The sequence below is a fragment of the Lampetra fluviatilis genome, chromosome 29 (assembly GCF_964198595.1).
Source record: "Lampetra fluviatilis chromosome 29, kcLamFluv1.1, whole genome shotgun sequence".
NCBI lineage: Eukaryota > Metazoa > Chordata > Hyperoartia > Petromyzontiformes > Petromyzontidae > Lampetra > Lampetra fluviatilis.
Genome location: NC_136303.1, coordinates 11,266,717 through 11,293,168, shown reverse-complemented (window position 1 = coordinate 11,293,168; position 26,452 = coordinate 11,266,717). Strand labels below are relative to the sequence as shown.

At 45.5% G+C, this 26,452-nt stretch overlaps 1 protein-coding gene across 2 annotated transcripts in view; it reads left to right on the top strand.

Moving 5' to 3' along the window:
* Positions 1-26,452, top strand: part of ACAD8 (acyl-CoA dehydrogenase family member 8) — a 600,270-nt gene that overhangs the window by 96,743 nt on the left and 477,075 nt on the right. For both annotated transcript variants that reach the window (XM_078870130.1, XM_078870132.1), the window contains exon 2: positions 20,956-21,056. In XM_078870130.1, the coding sequence (XP_078726256.1) occupies positions 20,956-21,056 (101 nt within the window). The remainder of the gene's footprint in view (positions 1-20,955; positions 21,057-26,452) is intronic.

Here is a 26,452-nt window from a genome sequence, read left to right as displayed (position 1 = left end):
CTGCATGGCTCAAACGGCTCATGGCAGTTTCAGGGCACTTAGCCCTTGCACCTATCATGCTGGGTTCAAATCATGGACTGGCCCCTTAAAATAAAGCGACGTTTTTTACTTGTAGGTGGTTGATGGTGTCACTCAATGAACAATGCATTAGCACAGTCTTCGTGACTTAAAGTTTGTGTATAATTGTTGTTTGACTGAAATGTAGTTATTCACTCTTTAAATCCATCAGTGTGCCATCTAATGTTGTGCAAGACATTTAACGTTGAAACGACTCTTTAGCCATCTACTGAGGTAATCTTTCCATAGGAACATTGCTCTGCTGACCATAAGGATTATTCAAGGACATATGTGTCTCGGTTCTGGAAGGATAGTTTTGGTCTAAGTTAAAGACAATCATCAAAACTGTTAAGAGAAGTTAGTAGGTTTGGGCAGGATGTGTCGTGAGATGGGATGATGGCTGATGATGATGACACCATAATTAGTAATACAATCCCAAAAAAATAATGGATGACCCTTCTATAAATCACGGATGTATATATGCAGCATCCCTGTTGCTCCACCGGTTAGGGCAGCTTTACATCATGTGCTGTATCCTCCGGATTGATTGAAAAAAAGTCCGGGTGTTGGCACTGGCCCTGTGGGCTCCACTGCTGGACTGGATGTGCGGTAACGTTAAGCTCGCTGTGCGCGGTCACGCAGCCAACGGGGGGGGGGGGCGGGGGGGGGGTGTCCTGATTCGAGGCTGGCCTGCAGGCAATCCCCAGAGAGAGGGGGGGGGGGAGAAGTTTGATTTGATAATCCGGATGTTCACGTTGCTTTTCCCGGCCTGCACTCATCCATTCCTGCTGATGTCGAGAGGAAGATGAGCAAGCTGCTGTGTCGACTTGCAAGCGCTGTGGTGAAGGCGCAGTCCTGCAATTGCTCGCTCGAGCCACCGCTGATGGAATGAAGGCTGTTCTCTGGATGGCGTTCTAAGAGGTCCTCTAGAGCAGTGGATTCTTGACCTTCATTGCAGCCCGCACCCCTCTGGTTCTCAGGGCATCTCGCACCCCCAGGGTGTCTGTGCACTCCAGGGTAAACACCACTGCTCTAGAGGACGTTCTGGCCTACTCTGGCTCTTTGCCCAGCTGAACCAGAAACACAGCGCGATGCACCGGCCTTACAGACACAACTGAACCAGGCTCGGGGCCAAGCAGGGCCAGGTATGTGGTTAATCGTTTTGATCATACGTGTGAAGCGACTCGTTCATTGCATGTGACGATGGTGTCATAGCTCGGTTGCAAAGCGCAAAAGAGGTGTGAGAGAGTCGGTCTGATGTGTGGGCTCTACACATTTTATTTGCGATGGAGGTCTTTGTAAAATAATTCCTGTAATTCCAAGATTCATGTTGCTCTTCCCAGCCTGCACCTCGTCTCTTTCTTCTGGTGTAGGATGGATACCCACAGGAAAATTACAAGTGTGTTGTTTGGAAAAATGGAAGGAACCGGAAAGAGGAAGTCCTCAGAGAATGGCTTGATGACGACGACATATGAGATTGGTGCCTGAAAGATGTGGCCACGACTTTAGCATATTGGCAAAAGGCGGAGTAAAAATTGGAAACAAAAGACGAAATGTGAAGTAAACACCTATGGGCATTTTACCCATGGATCATGGTGATGATGAATTGCTACCATTTTTGCAATGGCAATAATCAACCGCCTATTTGCTATGCTCCTCTTGTAAAGCGAGACATTACTCACCTAGATTTACTGCCGAGTTTTCTTTGAGTGTGGATGTGAGCAGGTGATGGCGGTGAGGTTTAAGGTTCCATTTTCCTATTCCTGCCAGAGCTGGGATCGGTGTGTATATATTGTTGAATTTCTTTCACACCGTACGTAGCCAACCGTGCTAATCGGGGATGTTGATAAACCAAATGATTTTTGAGAAAGCAGGTACAGTTGGAGGACATGAGTTCAGATTACCAATGTTCAGTGTCTAGATCAGTGGTTCTTAGCCTGGGGTGCACGCACCCCCTGGGGGTGAGATGCCCTTTCCCTGGGGCGTGAGACATGCCAGATTTTTATTAGAAGATAAATCATCGAAACACAAATTAAGCACGAGCACGTAAGTACAACTACTTTATCATGGGACCTCCCTTGCCAGTATCAACATATAATAGCTTTTACCCTTTCTGGCAATAAAACAGGTGTTAAGATGTTAAAACACCAAACTGTTCAAATGTCCTGAGTGCATTGTCTTTGCACCGTTTTCTTTTTGGCATCCTCTGGTCTAACACTTTTTGAGACTAGGCTCTAAAGAAAGCTGTCTCTGGTTTGGACCAATCACTTTCAAAGATAATGCATCATATACTACCAGAGCATGTTTTTGTTTACACGTTCACCACAAGTATATGTGCTTAATGCTGACATGATTCCTTGCCGAAGGTTTCAGTTTGGTGTTTTCACATCTTAACACCTGTTTTATTGCCAGAAAGGGTAAAACCTATTCTTATACAACTGCATTGCTTCATCAAACCCACGTGTTTGTAATGACCGAAATTATTGGCCACTCAAATCAAGCAAATGTGCAGCCAAACAGACCTCCAGGGAGTAGGCCAAGGCCTCCTATTGGCGACGAGAGGCCTCCTCAATGATTGGCCCGGGGCGGGGGGGAAGTAAAGTTTGACGGGATTGGAGGAGAGGTTCAAACAGAAGGAGGCGGGAAGCGAAAGTCGAACCTGGCGGGGGGGGGGGGACCGTGAAGGCAAGAAGGACGGGGATTGGCTGGAGGAGAGGCGGTGACAGAAGGGGAGGAGACATTCGGGAGCGCGAGCTTCAAGCCACAACCCAAAAACCGCGCCTGGAGGTGATGCTGAGTTTAATGAAGAGGCTCCGAGTACAATGTGTGTCGGTGTCGTTAATTCTTATTCACGTGACTATACATTTATTTAATAATTGAGAACCAAAAGGGTGCAAGGCTGTAGCAAAGGGTAGAAACCACTGGTCCAGATAATAGTTTTGTTTGTGTGTTAAATCAGCCAACATTGCCTGCCACTGAAAAGTAATAAATTACTCTTTATTTTTTTTTAGAAAATTGTTCAGCAAACAGCAAAAACACAATTATTTATTCGCGCGAATTACAGTCTTCCCTCAATGCCAACTGTATCAAAGTGGGCAGATTTAATGAATAAGAATGTGACATTTGATAAAAGTATTTTAATATACGTATGTTACGTTTAGATTTATAAAGAAGCTGACAGGTTTTGTTTATCCCAGCCTCATTAATATTTCACTGCCCATAGGGAAAATTGCTGATTTTCTGTAGAGAAAAACATAACGAAAATCGCAGTAATTAGAAACAATGCAAGTTTGTTGTGGCAAAGAAGCCTTCATACTGTTTACAAAAGTAAATTGATGCAAATTAAGCAAATTGCTAGAATCATGCGTTTAGTTATTAATTGGTGGTTTAATCTTGTAATGTGGCTTTTGGTGCATCTGTAATTATAAAAAAAACATTACCAAGGACAATTCATAATTGGTTTACTCTGTGGGCTTGATCTTGTTGATACAATGATAATTTCAGCCATACCCGCAGCCATCTGACGGAGCCAATCAAATCAAGTTGTCACACGAGGGCAAACATAGCCAATTGATTTGGTACTGGTAGGAACCTCCTGGTTACACCAGCCCAAGGGGATTATTGTGTCCGTCGTGCAGGGAGGGGCTGGGTGGGGAGGGGAGGGTGGGGAGGGGCTGGGTGGGGAGGGTGGGGCGGGGCTGGGTGGGGGGTGGAAGGGGTGGGCTTTGGTGGGGAGGGTGGGGAGGGGCTGGATGGGGAGGGGCTGGGTGGGGAGGGGCTGGGTGGGGAGGGTGGGGAGGGGCTGGGTGTGGAGTGTGGGGCTGGGTGGGGAGGGGCTGGTCACCCCATGATGCCCTTATAAAACTCAACGTTTAACCTACTCACGCCGGCTTGTGCCCGCCCTCACAGTCGGGCATATTTGCGGAATACACCACGCCGCCATTGACCCTGGCCATTGACCGAGCAACTCAACGTTCCTACCAGCTCCCTCCGCAGGAATGTGTTTTATGGGCAAACTGTGTCGCTGAGCTACGTAGCTATTTTTCAGAAGCGACCTGTGCCACAATTGCCAGGACAACAAAGTGGCTTATCCTGTGGAAATTGAAAGCAGCCAAATGGTCTAAACTTGTGTTTCTCAAATGTGATGGGAGAAACACCGGAGGTCTCTGGAGAAAAAAAATCCACGCAGCCACGGGGAGTGAGACACGCAAACTCCAAATGTACAGGCGTCAGATTCGGGATTGAACTCGCCACCTCCTGGAATCCAGGCGAGGGAGTTAACATTTCGCCACCTTCTGCAAGCCTCTTTCCCTGTCAATCTCATTTCATAAACCCATCCTGGCAGTTTGTCCCCCGTGCATCCTTCTCGTGTGTCCATTACAATCGTAGTCTCGTGCGTTCTGTTTCACCTCCGAGTTGCTCCACTCGGCTGTTCCCCGATGGCCACGGTGGTTTTCATTCTGTCTCTTCTTGTTTTTCCCACCACGTGTCTCAGAAACCTAATTTCTGCTGCCCGTGTTTTCACTTTTCACTCGTGCTCCTCCGTGCTCCGTGTTGCTATCGCGTGCGCGAGGCGTAATACGAAACACGCCACGATATTGCACTGCGTGGGAATCTCAGTTTAATATAAAACCCTTCATGTAGCTGTAGAAATTGCCGGCTTTCTGATTCTGCTCCTGCTCTTCACCTCTGAACCTACCCTTCCATAGAGAACGGCGACTGTATTTGCAAAAGTTTTCAGTCTTCTGCGCAGGTTTTCGTGGTGGTGCTGCACAGCTATCCAACGTGTTGTCGGGTTTCCTGCCGATTGTTGCTTGGCACGATGTACGACTTTTCGCTCCATGTGTTGGGAGGTTCTTCAAGAAATGAATTGGTTCACTGCAACATTTCATATTTGTTCATGTTTTTGTCGGCGTAACTTTTTTCGTGCATTAGTAAGTGAAGTTATTTTTGGAGTGCATTGCTTCAGATAATATCCATAATTTCACAATAATGTGTTTAGACATAACAAGTGCAGTACATTATTGTACAGTATTTTAGTGGGTCCTAACCCAGATAAGTTGATTACAATGTGTTTGATAGAGACCTGGGTCTCACAGCTACATGGGTTGTTATGCAAGTAAATGAGGTAAAGGTACAGCCCTGCAAGTGCGTGTTTACATCAACCGCTGGTGGAAGGGCCTCACCAGTGGGTGATTTGGCCTACTATTCCCTGCTTGCCAGACGTCTTGAAAGAGATGGGAGTACCCACACTTTACCCCACCACGTGCCACTTGCCTGTTGGGTGAATCAGCACGGCAGCATCACTCCAATGTATTTCGACTCGCATCTGTTATAAGTACAGTACTGTATATTGGCACATTTTCACGCGTGGTATATTTATAGTTTTTTTCGTTACAACTTTTTCAGGTCTACCCATAACATGAACCATTTGCACATTTCAGATGCCCTACGTGCCTGGTGACCTTATTTAGGCATGGGATGTTTTGTTTGTTACGTGGAAATGTTTCTACAAAGTATACTGAATGCATTGAGGGACTTCCCTACCCTCAGATACGATTCAATATAAGAATGTTGTTTCAAGACGGAGGTTGATGTCGTGTCATGTCCACTTTAAGGTTGGCATATGATTGGACTATTTTCCAGCTTTGATGCACATTGAAGGCGACAGCTCTGCATTATCCTTGCAGAGCTAATTCTCTGTATTGCCATAGGTCCAATGCGCTTGACTTGTGATTGCAGTGTCGCATCCAGCACGGGGAGGTGGAAACTATTTTTAAGAACAACACTTGCTCCGCATAGTTTCGCAGATGTTAAAGACAATATGGTGACAAGTGTACGAATCGTGGGGAAGTTTTTTCCCTCCACATTTAGAATCAACGTGCGTATTTTTGGCTGCCATACATTTCCATGTTAAAAAGCCACTTTGTTGAGCTATCATTTGTGATTGCCAGGTCGCTTCTGAAAAAGAGCAATGTAGCTTCAGTGGGTCTTACCTGGAAAAAAAAATGATTATAGTTTTTAAAAAATCTAGATCTCTGTGGGAGTCTATACATCTCTGTATGAGTCCATTCTTAGACCAGATAGTGGGAGACTGTTAGGGCAGATCTATGGGTCTCTGTGTGAGGCTGTTGGTGTCTCTGCGAATCTGTAGATCTCTGTGTGAATTTGAGTCCCTGTGAGTCTCTGTGTGAGTTTATCTAAGAATAGATGGTGGGATACAGCCACAGCAGATCTTGAATGTTGCATGTCTATTGTGCAGCATCTTCATGATCTGCCAGAGGGTAGAATCAGTGGGCGAGGCGTGTCAGCATCAGCAGCAGCTTTGGCCATGGTAATATCTTGTTCTTGAGTGGAATCTGAATCACTAACTCGATGAAAATTATCCTGGCAGCCGATATGACCATGGAAAATTCAGTATTATTCAGGCTGACTTTGTATAATGCAGGCATAGAGAACACGTGGGCATGCTGCTGTGTGTCCAAGTCCCGAGTGGTTGTCAAATTTACTGAATGCTAAAGCTGCCAGCATCGCCATCAACTGCATGATGCAATTGTCAGTGTTCGTGGGGGGGCAAGAGTAACCCACGAGAGTTGGATGTGACGTGGTGTTTGCAGTGTGTTAAAAACGTAAGAGAAATTTGGCAGGTGATGTGGTATCATCTATATAATTAATTTGCTTCTACTTTTACAAGTAAATTAGTGCATTCAGATTGTATTTGGCCACAGTAAATCCTATAACAAAAGTAATATTTGTCCCATATTGATGTTTTTCCATAATTCACAACCCCCGCCTCTTTTCAATAAAGTGGCGGTTATTTACCAATGACATCTGAAGCATCTTTCAATATTAAAACAGAGGCATGGCGTACAGTAGTTCATAAACACTGTCCCGCTGACGCTGCTGCCACGGTGGTGTTGTGAATGGTGAGCAAACTGGGCCCGCGAACCAGAGGTCATGGTTCGACCCCATTGCCAGGGGCGGTTTGGTGAAACGGGATCTCTCCAACCCCCGCACTGAGGAGCGCACCAATGCCAACAACAGCCGCCATTCGCCACTAAGTGGCGGTGACGTCACCACGGCACCTGTGCCAGGTCAGGTGCACTTTGAGGCCACGTGAAGTGTCGAAGGCTCGCCGCTGGCAGGAGGTCATGGGACAGACCCAGGCGGTGCTATGGGTTGACTGACTGAGATGACGGGCAGATGTACCAGTTGTGTCCTCTACTGTGCCAACTTCCATTTAAGCCGCCCTGTGCTCCGCTCGTTGTTGTGAGCGTTGCTCCTCTGCCCTCCGTTGTTGTTGGAGGGTGGACTGCCTCCAACTGCCCTGTAGCGTCCTTCACGAGCCTCCTACATAGAGGCCGATCTTGACACCGCATAGTGAAGTATGATCATAAAACCGCTATGACCACCACAGCATGGGCAGCCCTTTATACATTCGTGGATTTACAAAGGGATGATAATAACGACTCATTTATAATTGTTTTACTCTGTCTAATTTCGAAAAGATGGGCTGCAGTGGGAGTTGGAAACCATTATTTTCATAGTTACAGTTGTGGGATATATACGAGTGTACAGGATGCCGAGGATAATATCAGAGTGACAGCCAAGGAATGGAACACCGAGGACAGAGAGCGATACCATCATCCCATGTGCCTGGAGGATTAGTATCCGGTGCCTGGTGGATTGTTACAATGCTGCGATTTCTAATTCAGCAGTGGGTTGATCGTTTTTGATGATTACGATGATGACACATTCATAGCTGTGGCAGCAGTTAATTGCTGCAAACTTCCCTTTCAGGAAACGTCAGGGACTGGTTCCGAAAAAGAAAGTGCAACATAATATATTCTCATTGCCTTAAGAGGGGAAAAATGAGGGCACGCTTCTTTTTTGTTAAATGATAATGCTTTATCATCTCGGCAAGAACTAAAATAATGTTATGCTATTACAACGCGGAAATTTCCTGTGGAGTTGAGCAATTTAAAACGTGGGTGCTCGTTATTTTAACATTAACATTCGGCTGTTTTTTAATGTTTCCTTTCGGTGGTACTTGGTCAAAGGGCATTGCTCTACTTGCTGGAAGCAAACGATTGCAGATCTGTTTCCAAAGCAGGCATATCCCCGCTTTTTTTTTGCGTAAAAGGGTTCAAGGCGCAGCCCTGTAATTGCTGGATTGCACCACTGCTGGTGGAAGGGTCTCCACGAGAAGGAGCTCTGGGGAGCCCCTCTAGAAGGTGTTTTTTGTGCCTATTCTCCTCCAGTGCCGCCCACCATTTTAGAAATGAAGCTATTTTGATCATCCATATTTAACGTATTATTTTTCTTATAAAAAAGGTGAATTTTTATATTGTGATTATGATTTATCTATACATTTTTTATTTCGCCTATTTGTCATTGTTTATTATTAATTTATTTCGCTGCCTATGTCAGTGTTGTTTTTTGTTGAGAAACCCCGATTTAAAATGTTTTGTCTCACAGGGTAATTCAAAGTAAACTGAACTGAACAGCAGCGGCTCGCCGTCTCAAGAGCAGCACGGCACCGTCGGAGCACGCTGTAGGTCCCTATCCCGTCGGTGGCCTCGGGATAGCCGGCAAAAACTCTGGTCCGACCGTGCTGTCGGCGAGTGCAATGCGTAACCAAGTATCGATTTTTTTTCGCCGATTATTTTTTGAACGATTAAACCTTCAGATGCCTGCAAGGGTGACGTGAACCCATTTCGCCCACCGCGCATTACAATTGGAAAGCAATTATTGTTGTAAATAAATGCTTCCGCATAGGGAGCTTCAGAATCGATATGAATTGATCAATGCGTCGCCGAGCGCCTACTATTTTTGTCACTTTTGAAAGAAAGATATAGAACACCGAGAACACGAAACTTATATTTAAATGAATCCTGAAGATCGATCATCATAATAACAATAATAATAATCCTGTCTTACCCAAGCAAGCCTCCCCTTTCACTCCCCAAACCCATATGTAGCAGCATCCTCAAGATGTTTTCATAAATTACCGGCTCGGTGTATTTGTGCATGGGACGAAACCAGAGTAACCTCAAAACGTAACACACGTTTCCAAGGAGGTACTTATGTCAAAATGTGTACAGGTAGTTCACCAAGGTATTCTACCTTTGTTGGGTATGTACGCTTGTAGGTCGAAATTATATCGCACTGTACGTATCCAGTTGTGCTAATGGGAGGTGCGGGGGAAGGACAACAAGCTAAACACAAGAAGAAAGTTGTAAAGAAATTAGTTTTCAACTTAGATAGTAGAGTTGGCAAAATGCCCTCTAGCAGGGCCCTCTCGAGCCTTCTCTCGCGGGAGCCCTTCCGCCAGTTACAGACGTTAGCAGGCAATCACAGGGCTCCGCACCCCTACCTTATGTAGGTGACCTCTTAGCTCAGCAGGTGTGTGTCATGCACGCACACGCGATGATGTCTTATTAGGAAGCCACTGGAGCTGTACACTTTTACATCTAGATTGAAAACTAATTTCTTGATAAATGCTTTTTGTCTTTAGTTGTCCTTCCCCCACACCACAGATTGGCACGGTTGGCTACATACGGTGCCAAATAAGTTCAACATATGTACATGCAAAGCCCGAGCCTGCACCTCAATACCAAAAGGGTATCATTGTGGTTGGAAGGCGTATAGCAGAGGGAGTTACCAAATAATATCAGTCTTCTAAAGAGCAGTGCAGCAACGGCGGTGAGAAGGTTCACATATTCGGAGGACAAATATAACTTCTTGACTTTATAAATCTAGGTCAGGACAGAAAACTACTGGGTTGGGAGATATCCAACGCATCTAAACTTTTTTAGAAGACCTTTGGTCTTGATGATCATGGCAGAAAAATGTATTCATCGACTCATTCACGTGACCTTTCATTACCTTTAGTGCACGTGAATGAGTCGATGATTACATTTTTTCTGCCATGATCATCAATGTAAGGCAAATAAATAACAGAGTGAGTTTACTGAAGTAACCAAACTAAATGTGATGAAAAAAATCAACTTGGCACGAAGCACCGTGATCAAGGATGTAATGCTCAAAAAATTATTCACGCATTTAAAGTTTTGGATCTCGTTAAATATGTTCAACGAATGACAACAGTAATTTATGGATGCAATCGCCTCGCCTTGAATTGTGTTGTTGCTGCAAAATGTATAGTAATTGGGCCTTTATAATTACAGGAAGCCACAGCTCAACATAAGAGACAGATATTGTCTTGTACAAACATTTCTTGGCTCTCTGTTTTGGCATGTCTTACAAAAAGTTTGGAGATTTGCTAACGAATAAAAATAATCGAAGTTTCTAGCCACGTGATCTTCACGCACACTGCTGTGGGAACACTCTTAATTAGCAAGATTGGCTACGTATGGTGCGAAAGAAGTTCAACATACATACGTACATGTTACGCCACAATTTGAGCCCTTTAAGTTATGCTTTTAAAAGTTGTAATCCCCACTGGTTATTCGCTCACCAGCGATTGGCTAGCTTATCACGTGAGTACCACAGCACTGAACTATAAAGAAATATCATCAACTATTTTTATTTTACCAGGTAAGGTCGACTGAGCTACATAGCTTTTTTTCAGAGGCGACCTGAGCACAAATGATAGCTCAACGAAGTGGCTTATCACGTGGACATTTATAGCAGCCAAATACTCTAAGCGAATGTTGATTTATAAACGTGGAGGGAAAAATCGGAGAACCAGGACAAAAATATATGTGATCACGGGAAGAGAGACACGCAAACTCCAAAATATGCAGGCGTTTAGGGTCGAGGTTGAACCCATGACATCCTGTATACAAGGCGAGGTAGTTAACATTTTGCCACTGTGGCACCCCTGTCTTAAAAGGAAAAACAATATAGGTAACGTTTTGTGCAAGGGCCCTTCCTTCTTCATAGCACATCGTGTTGTTATTTGTGCTTGTGCACTACTGCCAACGCAGAATCATCAAATATATTGCTACCACTATTCGAATAAACGTCACTCATCATCCGCACTACGTTCAACAATCACACTCCAGGTCACATCGACACAATATACTCACACATCCACTCACCCACTCACTCACCACACACTGCAGGTCACAATAACTTCCTCGCTCAACCATCCACTCACCCGCTCACTCGCCACACCGCTGGTCACCTCACTTCTCTTTCTGCTTCTTCCCTCGCACTGCTCCACGTTGGAATTCCCTCCCATCGTCGATTATCCCAAGTTCTTATAATAATCTTGCTCAGTTTAAGAAGCATATCGACTTTAGCTGGCATTGTGGGCTTTGGGGCCTGTGCTCAGCAATGGTGATGAAAGAAAAAGACCCCAGCTCCACCAACACGCACAGTGCGTGGCTATGCCAGCTTATGTCGCTTCACCCACAGACAGACGTTTCAAATTCTTGCTGGTGGCAAGCCTGAGTTGGCAGACGATTGCCTATTTTCCGGCTGGTGCTGTGTTCACCCTGTGCCGCCCAAGGGACAGCTGCCACTTGGGGGTCCCCTTGCCTAGATGTCAGCAGGGCAATGGGATAGTTGAGATTGAATGATGCGCTTTGTGTTGCTGAGACATTTAAGCAAGCACCATGTAGCCAGCATCTAAGAGTTGAATTTGCATATTCTTATTTATATTATATATATGAGCATATTTAAACTGACACCAAACTGTAGATCAATGTTGATAATGCAATGAAGTACATTATAACCGAGTAGTTATTTTACGTTCCGTCTTACTCTAAACATGTAGGCACTTTAACAACAGGAATCGACAATTGTATTCTTGAATCTATTTTTCACCGAGCCCTTGCCGCAGGACTCGATAGTACTTTTATTATCATCGTCAACATTAATGGCGACGCATTTAGTGAGAACGCACCGGAATGTTGATTTGGTTTATCAGCACCTCCGGTTGGCTACGTACGGTGCGAAAGAAATTTCGATTTAAAGCTTTCGTGACTGCAGGGATTCATCTTCTTGGTTCTTTCGGTAAAGTCACGTAGAAGGGAAGTAATAAAATAATAAAAATAAAACATAATAAAATAATTCTCACGACGTTTCGGCTACAACGCAAGCAGCCATCCTCACCTGAGGACGGCTGCTTGCGTTGTAGCCCTTCTACGTGACTTTACCGAAAGAACCAAGAAGGTAAGAAAGAAGTTTAAACATTCATATGGAACAAAGTTTTGGGAGCAAAGAGCAGGGCTTCGAGAGCCAGGTGGGTTTTTTCGGTGACTTGTATTTACGTGTTCACAAAGACATCCGCATCAATAAGATAATTGGCCTGCCGGTTCCCCAGGTAACGTGGAATGCGTCGGGGCATTTATAGTCGCGCTTTGCTCTTAAAAGATATTTGGTTTAATGCTAGTGAGTTTTAATTCGTGAAATAATTATGGCATTGCTTTTTTTTACTTACTCTCGTGTAGAAGTGTGACCCGCTTGGCGGTGCTGCTCGCCGAGTGCCGGACAGCGCAGATAGCGCCAGCCAGACATTCATCTCTTTAATTGGGGTCCGCAGTGACATTCGCCCAGCCCGTAATAAGGTTAGCGTATAATTACACGCATCAATTATCAGGCGGCACAATTATCGCACGCGGGGAACCGCGGGCTCGCAGAGTGGCGGTGGACGCTTTCCGTGCGGGAATGAACAGGTGAAAGAAAAAGAACACCCAAACCGAAGAATAAGAAGACTCTTCTTTTAACCCCTTATTTGAAAGGAATGGTTGTGTTTTTAATCAAGGGAATAGTGTTCGTCGGCATATATAGGTAGCATAATAACGTTAACTTCACCGTTTTTGCGCAGTGCCTGGGGACGTGAAATCAGCTGCGTGGTGTCCGCGGGTGTTGAGGTGTGCGGTTTTACCATTTGCTGTGGCTTTGATAGGGGAGAACGAGAAGGACCGCTGCATCACTGTTGCACCAATTTCACGGCCTGTGCCGGAGAGCACGACAGTAAAATATTTAATGGGGGGGGGGGGGGGGCAATAGCTGTGGAACTTTCTCGGAAAAGCGTAGAACATCTTAAAGCAAGAGAGGCCATGCGAGTGAAAAACGTGAACTCCCAGATGTGGCTTCGCTCCCAATTGCTCGATGTCACACCAGCCAATTCATGTCAGGATTCCGTCAACAACAAAAAAATGCAAGATATCTACATCATGATTCCTTGTAAAAATGTTTCAGTTTTGTTGCCAGAAAAAAGGGGAAAAACCTATTCTTATATTTTGGTACTGGAAAAGGTCTCATGATGTAGATGCACACCCCGAGCCCTCATTACTCTGATAGTGCATTGTCTTTTAGCTGTACGCCTTTTGGCGTCCTCTGGTTGAAACACCGTTTGAGACGAAGCTCAAAAGAAAGCCGTCTCTAGTGTAGACCAATCAGTTTCAAGGACAATGCATTTATTACCAGAGTATGTTTTTTGTTTGCATTCTGACCACAAGTATTGTGGTCAATGCACACATGATTCCTCGTGAAAAGGTTTCAGTTTTGTTGCCAGAAAAAAGGGGAAAACCTATTATTAAATGCAAGAAGTGTTTGGTAATGAGCTCTTAACAGCTGTCCCCTCGGCTATTTCCTGGTTGAGTCACCGAGGTCATAATTTGCGGTGGGTCAAAATGACAGTAAATTAACATTTGCTGAGCAAAACACTGTGCTTAATTTTGAGGTTTTTGCAGTGAGGTTGGAAGGCATTAAACGACGTTCACGTTGATGACGAAGGGTGTGTGGTGGTTCCCTCGGGTACGTGTCGTTTCGAGAATAAGACGTTTCACACGGGGAACCTATCGACCTTTTTTATGTTGCATTAAAGGAGGGGGGTGGTGCGCACTTCACACACACGTGTTCACGAGAGAGGCATCTTGGAGATCAATACTTTAAATAATCGAAGTTTTTCACTTAAAAATAAGTAATTGCACTCCACATTTATCTCGCATAAATCCTCAAGCTCCCTTAAAACTCCCCTTTGGCTATTTTTATCGTGGCATTTGTGGTAAAACCATTGGCATCCGGATAAGAGAGTGAAAAGCTGAAGTTTAAAAGTACTGACAGCAATTGTGATGAAATTATCATTGTTATCATGGGCATAGACTAACACTCATGGTTTACTAGCTCACGCATCCCGGAAATGTTATGAATCGTCACAATTCATAGACTTGGGTCTGGAGTTTGGGGAAGCACTGAGTAGGCGTGAGATCGAGTGGCTCTGCGGTAACAACCAGGGCAAAAGTGTACGGTTGGTGTCATGGCCACGTGTTGCTTCTTCTCCTTCTTTGTCCGTATGGCTGCTGATGTAGACGCAGAGCAACAACTACAATGTCACATTGAGGTGGTCAAGCCCAAATACGCACATCAGGAGCAGCGGAGTGTATGGCTGCGATGTCTCCTTCGTATTTGTGGACCCTGGGGCATTGCGTCGTTATATAAGTTGCACGGTCCCTTTTTAAATCCTTTATATTAAGTTCGCTTGCTTGCTTAGGACCGTGCAAATCTTTCGGTCGTTTTTTAACCCACTTCCCGTGATACAATCGAGCTGAAATTTTCCACACAGACTCGTTGTGCGTGACAATTAATGTTCGTGAAAATTTTTTTCAAAAATGTTACACTTTTTAGGACAAAAATATTATATTTAATTACCAATTGCTTAATGGTGCAATGCAATCATCTGACCCATAGGTGGCAGCCATCTCAAGCCAGAGGACGAGAGGACTCTAGCCGCCACGCATATAAAGGATTTATAGTGACAAACTTTGTTTTTACGGGTTATACTTATTTTATTCTGGATGATCACAGTCGCACACTGCTGCAGGAGAGTTTATAAGTTTCCATTTTGTGCATCAGGTGTCTGCATCTACTGCTGCTGACACGGTTAGTGCAGTGGATGCGATTTAGGGTGGACCATGATCACGTGTTGCTCGACACAATGGATTAATCTAGCAATTAACCCATTGAGTATTACTAATTAAGCGACTCATCAATTATTGCTATTAATATTTAATGCACTTAATCTCCCAAGCGGCCTACTGCTCATTCTGCTCATTCTGCCCAACGTAACTGATCGATATGAATTGAGTGCCCGAGTGCTGGGGTTTTAAACCCTTTTGCCCTGAAATATGCATTGCAATAAATAGTTTGGTAGTGACCGTTAATGGGCGTACCGTCCGTGCACCGTGTATTTCCATAGCCCCTCAATATAAATTTTCGTGTTATTAAACATTCATACGAGGGGCATTATTTTTTTAATTTATTCAGAAAGGTTAGAAAGTGTTTCATCCGCAAATTGAGCCCTAGGAGAGGAAACCTACTTCTAAAGACATCATCTGGCAATAATTATCCCTTCATACTTTTTTTGGGAGCAATTAGTGAACACGTAGACAGACGTACGTTCTGTTAATTGTGCAGTGGTATACTTTATATATATTTTATCCTTTTGACCATAATAAAACGTTATCAGGCACAATCCAGTGACTTGGAGATGGAGGGAAATAAATTACAGACACACCCATCAGCATAGCAGTTGGGTGCCTGCAAAGGCAGTCGAGCAGATAGGTTTTTGACTGTCTTCTCCTCTCACGTGTGAGTTGTCTCCAGGGTACGGTGCTTAGCAGCCGCATACAAAGCTGCTCGGAATGAATTGTCCAAACATTCATTCTAAGCGGGACCTTTCCATTAAATAGCATCGGACATTCATGAAGGCTTCTTCCGGGCACTAAATCACTACTCCAGCTGCTATCTTTATTCTGATAAAAGCATTAATGTCTTTATTACAAGAATTGCAATTACACGATAACGATGTAGTTTATGACATCAACACTACGTAAGTGTTTAATTAATCAAAGTGTTTTCCAAAACACTTCCTATTAATTGCACCTCCATTCAAATCCAGGGAGTGCTGTGAGGATTTTCAACGCTCCCAAAGCCACAATATTCTCTCCCCACGCCTCTGCAAATGAGTTGTGCACGGTGACAAGCAAGCATGCCGCCCGTGTTGACGACTTTGTTTACCAGGACTGACGGTGTTGTCTCGGCTCGACTTTGTTTAACGACCACACTGCAGGTCACAGCACTTATCTATTCTGCTTCTTCCCTGGCGCCGCTCGACTTTTGGAGTTCCCTCCCCACCGTCTCGATCCCCTTTGTGACGTTTTTGGGCCTTTGGGCCTGTGCTCTGCAATTGTGCAAAGCAATTTTTTTTGTTGATTATTAACGATGGCGGTTTCCGTTTATGGAAGCACGTTTCAAATGATGCAGGTTTTTCTTTCGTTGCCTCCCCGGAGGATCGCTTTTAAAGGCGTTCTTTGAGACAACTCAAGCGTTTCGCCTTGTTCGGCACCACTTCAGAGCCATTGCCCACCCTCAACCGATGCCCCGATGATGTTGCTCTCCCTTAACAAAGTTCCGGCTTCTGCCTCACTGCCATGAATGGATGTGCGCTCACAAGTAGCCGTTGAAACAATAGACCGTGTTGCTGCTGCAACTGCAGCTATGCCCAAGAATGTACGTTGTAGGTATGTTGAACTTCCATCGCTGCCAGCGGGCAGGCAACGATGGACTGAATAACTACTTGGAAGCTGAGCTGTGTGCATGTACATCCGTTAGGCCACTGTTAATCTGGCCAGATGGCTCGGCGCAAGATCGAAGAGGTTGCGAATTAAAATCCTAGTTTGGTCCTTGATGCAGCCCATCATCCATCCAGGGCCCATAAAACGAGTACCACTTTGTGGATCAGTCGATGATAGAATCACGCATTTCATAGAATGAGGAGATTCCACGACTGGCTTAGGGCTGTAAACGATAGGTGACCATATGTATCTATGTTGAACTTCTTTCGCACTGTATGTAGCCAACCACGCTCATCGGAGGTGCAGGGGAATGACAACAAAATAAAGACAAAAAGCAGTTCTAAAGAAATGAGTTTTCAATCTGTCGATAGTAATTTTACATGTCATGCAGAAGGCCTATTTGGCTGCTATACATTTCCTCATGATGGGCCATCTTGTTGAGCTATGATTTGTGGCCAGGTCGTTTCTGAAAAAGAGCTATATAGCTCAGTGGGCCTTACCAGGTGAAATAAAAATAGTTCAATCGTTTAATTTTCAAACTTTGCATATACTGTACTGTATTGGGATATAATGTGCGTTAAAGTCTAGTTTCCCATTCTACTGCGTATTTCGCTGCCCACGGAAGAACTATGGTGGTCCAAAGCCACGGGGTTCTGAAACGTTTAAAAAAAACAACCGCCGTGAAGGTAAGCAAACAATGGACTTCCCAGCCTGCCCTTGGAGCCGCGCTCTCCGTGGTGGTGGCGGCGGTGATGCATTCTGCTTTAGAGTCGTCACTTGTTGTGACTTATCGCTCACGTAATGCGCATGCCCTCATTATTATTTTTGTTGCTGAAATTCTACATTTGTTGGAGCGCACCGAAATTTGCGGACGATATTTTATTTCACGCGGTGGGGGTGAAAAGAAAGTAAAGCGCGCAGTGGGAAGGTTTGTAAGAATATAACACGATCAAACATATACATGCTAAATAAAAGCATCGCACAGACGCGTAAAACACACGTTTAAACACCTGCAATATATGAAATGTGTGTCTGCATACATGTGATTATATCTATTTATGGTGAATGCTCTTTATGTTTTCCAAGAGTAGATTGATAGTTGTGTATGTGTGTGGGCCTGGCTCTTGAGATAGAAATGTCCAGTGCCTGTAATTGCGTTCGCTTTTTTAAGTTTATGTTTTCATAAAGAGCACTTTGTGGAGGGGAAATAAGTCGCTTATCGATTGAGATCTCTGCTCAAGGGTGATCACGGGTTACTTATCATCAGCTGTGGTCTTACAGGTGGATCTTTGAGGTTGCCCGAGGGCAAATTGACCACGTGTGGAGTCGGTTTCAGAATGACGGTGCATTTTTTCCCCTTCACTCATTATTTGTTTCATACCACGTGCATTAGATGCATTATGTGTCATAAGCCAATGATAATGTGTCTCTGTCATAAATGTACATCTTATCTATTATCAGTGTCCCTTAGCCAGTGTTATAAGTTATACGTTTTCACGCGAACTCCGGTCATCCTCGCAGCAGCAGCAGCAGCAGCGGCTCTTGGCTGGACATTAAACAAAGAAGGTCACCGCATCGCGCGATTTCAGATGCCCTTCTGCGGCCGTCTGGAATGCTCTTCCTTCGGATATTAGGAAGCCGCTGGAGCTATGCACTTTAAAATCATTTAGATTGAAACTGATTTCTTTAGAACTGCCTTTTGCGTTTAGTTTATTGTCCTTCCTCCGCACCACCGATTAGCATAGTTGGTTACCTAGTTAAACATACATACATTCATATGGTAGGCATACGTCTATCCCCGGGCCAAGCACTGTTAAGGACAGGGATTTCCATTTACACAGAGCTTAAATACTACGACGGCATCTTAAAGCACATGCTGAACTCTCGCTGCTGCGTTACTCAGCATCACCGGGTGTGCTCAGTTTATGGACCCGTGGGGGAAGATTATGGCTGGGACTTGTGCTGACTCTTGGACTTGTGTTGGCCGTGGTTCGGATTTAAGCCCATATATACCCTTTCCCATTCCGATGACGTACGTGTCATCAGTACACGTACGTCATCGGAACTGAATCGGAAGTAAAAGGCGACGCGGGAGGGCGTGTGGCACAGTTTGGCGCCAGCTGTCATCGAGTGTGCGCTCGTGTCACTACAGTTCTCTGCAGTGAATAAAATTCACGCTGAACCCTTGCGCCTTCCGAGATTAAGCGGTGAACAGGACACCCAGCCTGCAACTTGCAGATGTTTCGGAACGGGTTAAGTAAGTACATTTATGTACGCGCAACTCTTATAACCTAGGTTATCAAAAGCGCCCTCTTGATGAGGATCCCTGAAGTCTGACCACGTGACACGGCAGCTCCAGGGCGCAGGAAGGCCGTGAGCGAGTCAAGGTGGGCGGTTCCCAAAATTACCGGTACTTTTCAGATGTTGTGCAGCCTTCAAATGAACTGGTGTTAGATTTGTGTGAACACTCATTATTGCGCAATAAATATCCGCTGTATCCTAAAACTTTCTGGAGGTTAAGCAAAGGCCACATCGACTTTAATTTCCACAGTGCCCTACAGCACTTTGAGTTGGGTTATTTAGAGCTGATGTATGTACTATGCACAATAAAGTCGAAATTCCATTCCAGGTTGCGATAGTATAGCAGCTGTAGGCTATATATGGAGGTATGTGTGTGTGTTTGCATGTAAAAGAAGAGAAGGGCTGATTGGGTACAGAAGGATGTGGAGCTGAGTGGACTTGCCAATGACTGGTACCAGCAGTGTCAAGATCGGCCTCTGTGGAGGAGGCTCATGAAAGATGCTACTGGGGAGTTGGAGGCAGTCGCCCTCCAGCAACAACGGAGGGGAGAGGAGCGACGCTCACAACAATGAGCAGAGCGCCGAGCGGCTAAAACTCACTGAGCTCGCACAGCGGGGAGCGCAGGTGGTGCATTTGCCAGTCATCCTAGTCAGTCAACCCATGGAAACCTGGGTCTTGTCTCTTGACCTGCAGTCAGCAAGCCTTCAGCACTTCACGTGGCCTCAAGGTGCACCTGGCCTGGCGCAAGTGCTGTGGTGATGTCACCGTCACTTACATGTATAAACGGCTGATCCCTCAATTTCCAATTTAAATGTTTCCTCTCCATTGCTCACCTCAATGTACCTCTGGCAGGCTTTCTGGTGCACACGTGATCACGCAGCTTTCACAACGCGCCGTCAAACCCCCAACGTGCTGGGACTGCCGGGTGATCAGGAGATGGCACTGGAGCAAGTGGGGTGTCTGTGACTGGTGTTGTCTGCTGTACGTTTTAGAGTCTTCTCCAGGCACTGTGGTTTCCTCCCAAGTCCAAAGCACCCGTTTGCAAATGAGCTCCCCAAGTATCCCAATGCAGGATCCTCCTAACACAGTCTTGAGACTCAGCGAGGATAATCTTGGTAAAAAAAAAAAGGACGTTGTTATGACAACGTTCTGACGAGTTCTGACGAAGTTGTTATGACACCATACTCTCTGGTTCTTTCAGTAAAGTCACGTAGATAGAAACAATAATAAAAGAAGACGGCCGCTTGTGTTGCGCCCGAAACGCCGTGTTTTCTTTGAACACGTTCCTTCGGAGTGGGCAGGTAGGAACTTGGTTGGACAGCGCATTCGTGCACGGCAAAAAGCTCGCGGTCACGTGACGCACTTCAACCAATCCGGGAGCGTACATGTTTGGGAGGGGCTATGCACGACAGACAAATAATCCCTGGTGGGCAGTGTGGAACTGTTGTTCCTACCTGTATTATTTTTTCTACCTACGTGAATTTACCGCAAGAACCATAGAGTATGGATTCCTGCAGTCACGAAAGCTTCAAATCAAGATTGTTATGACACCGTTGTAGTTGGGTTCGAAGCATCGCTGCGTCGATTGCGTCTCGGTGCAGCCTCCCTCGGTCTGTTGCACCGGTCCTCCTGGGACTCGAGTGAATCAGCGAGCGCTGGATCATCAACCAACGTAACTGCTCTCCCTCCACATTGAGTCACATGCTTTTAGATTATTTTGATTATTTGGCTGCTATACATTGCCACACGTTGAGCCACTTCGTTGAGCTATCGTTTGTGGCCAGGTCACTTCTGAAAAATAAGCTAATAGCTTAGTGGGCTTTACCTGAAAACATTTAAAATTGTTCAGTTTAATTGTATTTTTGCGTGTGATTTGTTTACCTTTCCTGTACTTTGCACTCCTATCGTGTTTTTGTCTTGTTTGTAGTTGTAACTTTCTGACACGCCCCCCCTGCTTTACAGCTCATAAGATTCCTCCGCAAGCATAAATAAACATTCCCGATTGTGATTTTCAAAATTGCGTTTCTGTGCTCGTGTATTTCAGCTGGAGCAGGCCTCACTGACGAGCAGAGGGAGTTCCAGAAGGTGGCTCTGGAGTTTGCCAAGAATGAGATGGCACCCCACATGGCCGAATGGGACCTCAAGGTGAGCTCGCGAAAAACCACCGCCCCTTCCGGCGCAATGCAGCGCGCAGGCCACAGTGGACTGAATCATCACTTGCTAGCCGAGTCGGATCATCCAGGTGATGGTGAGGGTTCACGTCGACTCCCCCGTGTGTGTTTGTGTTTCTGTATGTTGAACTTCTTTCGCGCGTGCGTAGCCAACCGTGCTAATTGGGAGTGCGTGTGCTAATCGGAGGTGGAACAAGTCGGGGGGGGGGGAAATGAACCTTTTAGTTTCTTTATATCATCAAGTAGGCCAATAGGTATGATGTTCGATGGCTTTTAGCTCTCCATCGAGAAAAGATGGTCACTGCATCGCGCGCTTCCAGGTGCGTTTCTGCAGCTGTTTGGAACGCTCTTCCAATATTAGGAAGCCATTGGAGCTTTGCACTTTAAAATCTCGGTGGAAAGCCCATGTCTTTGGAACTGCTTTTAGTGTTTAGTTTGTTGTCTTTCACCAGCACCTCCAATTAGCACGGTTGGCTATGTACGGTGCGAAAGAAGTTCAACATGCATACAGTACATACTCATGTGCAGGTGGTTAATGGTACGGGAGGTAATGCCCACCATTGGTTAATCTTCGTGCGCTACACACTCGGCTCCGACCAATCCCGTGAGAGGGCGGGCGGGAGTGAGCGAGCCATCTGCCCGCCCGGTTCCCGTGCCCTTCTGGGCAGGCATCCGTCGGGTTGTGCGTGAGAGAAGCTTCACCACGCGGCTCATCGTTGACTCTCGATGCCTCGTCAGCGCAACGCGGTGGGGAGGGACTCGGTTGAGCGGAACACAACGCAAGGGCACAAGCCAGAGGGGCACCTCCAGTTGATCCTCATGCAAACAATTCCCATCATTGTTGCGCTCATTCAACTTTACATTTGGATGAAGGATGGACACACAACACATGCCTGTCCATCCTCCCAGCCAGCTCCTTCTGAAATAGAGCGTGAGCATGTTGTACTTTTTTCAACATTGTTATGATAAAAAAAAGCTTACAATTATGCTTGACTGTTGTGGTGTGGACACTTGTGTTTAGTTTGTTGTCCTTCCCCTGCACCTTCGATTAGTACGGTTGGCTATGTCCAGTGCGAAAGATGCTCAACATACATACATCACTGAACGAGCACTTAATGCGTTGTCCAGGAACATGAAAAAAACACAGGGGATTTGCATTGAGCAGCATTCAATCCGAGTCAATTGTGGCTGTGAACGCAGCGTGTTGACCCATTCTACGCGACGCTTTGTGTTTACAAGTGGAACACAAACAACACGGACGCCTTAGCGGCAGCGCTTTTGATAGAATACTACTTGTGACGAATTGACCATTTGTATTCTGATCAATATTCTATTCCCCACACAGATAATGTGCTCCATCGGCAAGCCAATAAGCACAGCATTAACAGCAAACAACATAATCGTCTCTTGCTCGAGAGCGTTGCTCCGTCTCGGGTCAAGTGTTGCCACGTGTATTGATTTGCGTTGGATTCGAATGAGGACATGGGTGGATATACTCAGGTGGTTGACCATTTTCACTTCGTTGGAGACAAATTGCTGACGGATTTTAATTAACACTATTTATTAATGATTATTTTTGAAACAAGTGCAGGTGAAGAGCCACTGTGCGGGTGCCGCGCGGGTTTCCGCGCACGTCCGACTTGTTTACACGCAGCTCAGTGACTCCCGCGGAAACCTTGCGGGAAAAATATAAATCGTGGCCTTTTGTGAGTCCACGTTCTTCTGGCAGAGGGGTCTCCACTGGCAGAGGAGTCTCCACTAGAGGGAGCTCTAGTGGGGAGCCCCTCCACAGGGAATATTGGGCCTACTCTTCCATGCTGCATTGCGCGCTTTCAAATGCGCTTCTACGGACCTCTGGAACGCTCTTCTTTCCGATATTAGGACGCTATTGGAGCTATGAACTTTAAAATCTGAATTGAAAACTCATTTATTTAGAACTTATTTTTAGTGTTTAGTTTGTTGGCCTTCCATCCGATTAGCATGGTTGGCTACATACGGCGCGAAATAAGTTCAACATACATACGTACAATACATGCTGGTCACACATCTTTGATGAGGTGGCATCACCTTCTATTTACAAATACCAACACCCGCCATTCGTCACTTAATGGCTGTCACGTCGCCACGGCGCCTGTGCCAGGCCAGGTGCACTTTGAGGCCATGCGAAGTGTCGAAGGCTTGCTGGCAGGAGGTCACGGGACAGACCCTGCAGGTGCCATGGGTTGACCGAGTGAGATGACGGGCAGACGCAACAGCTATGCCCCTACCGGTGCCAACTTTACCAGACCACATGTGTGAGCTGCATTTCATTCTCTATCAATGTTTGTTCATGTGCGTTGTTGGCGGGATGAAGTTTAAAATGCAAAACAGCGCCGTGTTGCTCGAGTGGCTGTGGTTCTCCCTGCCCTGAGTGACGTGTTGATTTGTCTGCAAATGAACAACGGCCGGGTGACTTGGCTCCCCTGCGGAGCCTCGATCGGAGGGTTGCGAGTTCCAATCCTGTTTGGGGGTTGTCTCAGTCCATAATTCCTCTGGAGTGGTTAATTAAGATGAATACTACTTTGCAAGAAAGTCAAGAGTCATTGTTACGGATATGCTGATCCCAGCCATAGCAATGTGGAATTCCCACCACTGGCTCAGGGTTGTGAATAGTAGATAAGCATCACCTTAATGCTCATTTGGGCAAAAGTCACTTCAACCTTTTTTTAACAAAAAAAAACAACTTAAAAGTTTCAGGCGTGTGAGGGCTAATGTCAAGCATTGGCATGGCAATAATTGAATGATTAATAGTTTTTTTCCCCTCGCTCGCCACACTAATTCCACTTGACACAGCCGACTCTGGCAATTTGTGAAACCCATTTTGTCCTGTCACATGTAGTGAAAATTAAGTTTAGGTCTTACACAAGGTTTGAACAAAGCAGAGCATCGTTGAGTTGTTGTGCCAGGCAAGTAAGGGTGGTGGGCCTTGTTGTTTGAGAGGTCAAGCTGCATTATGGGAGCAATGCCACTGCTGGTTATTTCTGTAGAAGTGATCCAATGCGTTCACTGCTGGGCGGACAGAGCCAGGGACGTTTATGAAACTTGCCCCCATTGTTTCAACTGCCACATCGGGGCGATCAAAACTGACCCGGGGTGACCTCCTGAAATTTAACGGCCAGTGGAATAACTGCTACACCCAGGCAGCGTCCCTCTCTTGTGGCAGTTTTTAAAACATATATATATTTTCCATACACCACACAAAGTAAGAATGAAGTAATAAGAAAATGGATGCCAGCTGCCACAGTGAGCATGGGACAGCCGACTGGTCAGCGGTGCTGGCTCTGAGTGAGCGATTCAGTTGCTCAGAGTTGGCAGTTCAACTTGTGAGTTGGCACTCCAATTTCCACCGCTGCTGTTGAGTCAGCAGACATAGTTTGAAGTGCATTATATGCTCTACAGTCCCTGTGATCTCACCATTTATTAGATTAGTCCCCCTTGGTGTGCTGGAATCTAAGCCCAAGTCCAAAATGTAGTGCTCACAGTTCTCATTTAACTCAGGGTAGTTATCACACTGCTATGGACCATGCAGCATGATTTCGATTCTTGGCCAAAGCTAATATCAGTGTGGAGCAATATCTCAAACGGGCCTGCCCATCGGCCCTTGCCAACCCACACTGACCAGCGTGGTGAAGTATGGCCAAGCAACTTGCAGGACCATACATGGCCCTTGTCTAGCAGTGGATCAACAAAGGGCTGTAATTTTTACTTTGATTGTGCAACTACATTTACACGAATCTCCCTATAATCGTCTTAACACAAAATTTCACCCGCATTTAGAGATAAGCGCTACTTTGTGGGAAGTGATTAATGTGTTTTCTCGGGAAATACTGGTCCCCACTATATTGGCGCCACGGTGGCGAGATGTTAACTGACTCGCCCGGTATACAGGAAGTCCTGCGTTCGATCCCGACCCTGATGCCTGAATGTTTGGAGTTTGCACAGTCTCCCCGTGGTCGCACGAATTTTTTTTCTGCATCCACCGGTTTTCCCTCCACATTCATAAACATGCGCACCTCCGATTTGCACGGTTCGCTACAGACGGTGGCGAAAGAAGTTAAGGTGATGAGTTCGATCTTGACCATGACGCCTGCTGTATATTTGGAGTGTGCATGTTCTCTCCGTGGTGGCATGGAATTTTCTCCGGGTACTCTGGGTTTTTCCCTCCACATTTAGAAACACGCGTTTAGAGTCTTTGGCTGCTATAAATGTCCACGTGATAAGCCACATCATTAGGCTATCGTTTGTGGCCAGGTTGCTTCTGAAAAAGTGCTATATAACTTAGTGGGCTCTACGTGGTAAAATAAAAATTGTTTAGATTTAGATTACGTGCAATTTATACCAATTGCTCTGTGCTGCCAATAGTGATACGCTGCAGGAATACTTTTTTTCCTAGCAAAAGGATAATACACCTCAGGGGGGAGGGGGGGTATTCACCTGGTTAAATAAAGACCATTAAATTAAATTGTCCTCTCAGTCACAGTGTCTCCCTGCTCGAATGACCCTGGGGGCACTGCTCCTCATCTCCTTTGGTGACCCTCTGGCAGGGGGGAGACATTACCAATTCTGACCACTGTTGGCTTCCCACAATGCAACGTTATCTACCCCATACCTATCATCATGCTATAATGGAGCAAGTGTGAGTTACTCTGTCCAGAATTTGTTGTTGTTAAACAATCCCATTTTTCTTTATCGCATAACATTTGCGAAATATTATTCTGCAATTAGGTATTGAATTCACGTATTTTTTTTACATCAGTCAAGATGTTGATTTCAATATTTGGGAAAAATTGCATCCGTAATATCCATAATTGAGGTTTGTAGGTTAGATCGCGTAAATATAAATGTGTCATTAAACCTGCCACCACCCGACACAGCCAATTATTAAGGTGTGTCACGTAAACAAAACGTGCCAATTCGTTACTAGTTCATCACATTGGTGCATTGGGGAGTAAACCCACACCATGTACAATTCGAGTTCGAAATTTCGCTGGTAATTACAATCATCATCATCAAGCGACAGACAGAGTTGTGGAGAAATCCTCCTCCTGTTTCGGTCTCAAATGGAGGGATAGATGTGATGTTGTCACTTGTGAGCCAGTCGTGCGCATCCGGTTTACAAAACTGGGTGTAATGCGACGCACGTTTACGATGTGTATGGAGTATGAGGCCACCATTGATCGACTTGTGACACAGAAACCTCACTTACGACCCATCTTCCAAAGTGGCTGACACACACACGTGAGCGGCGATGTTTCTCCTGTGCAACGGAGTAGAAAGTCGGTGAGTTTTTTTTCGTCTCAAAAGGTAAACTCACTTTTGGCGCAGCAAGGA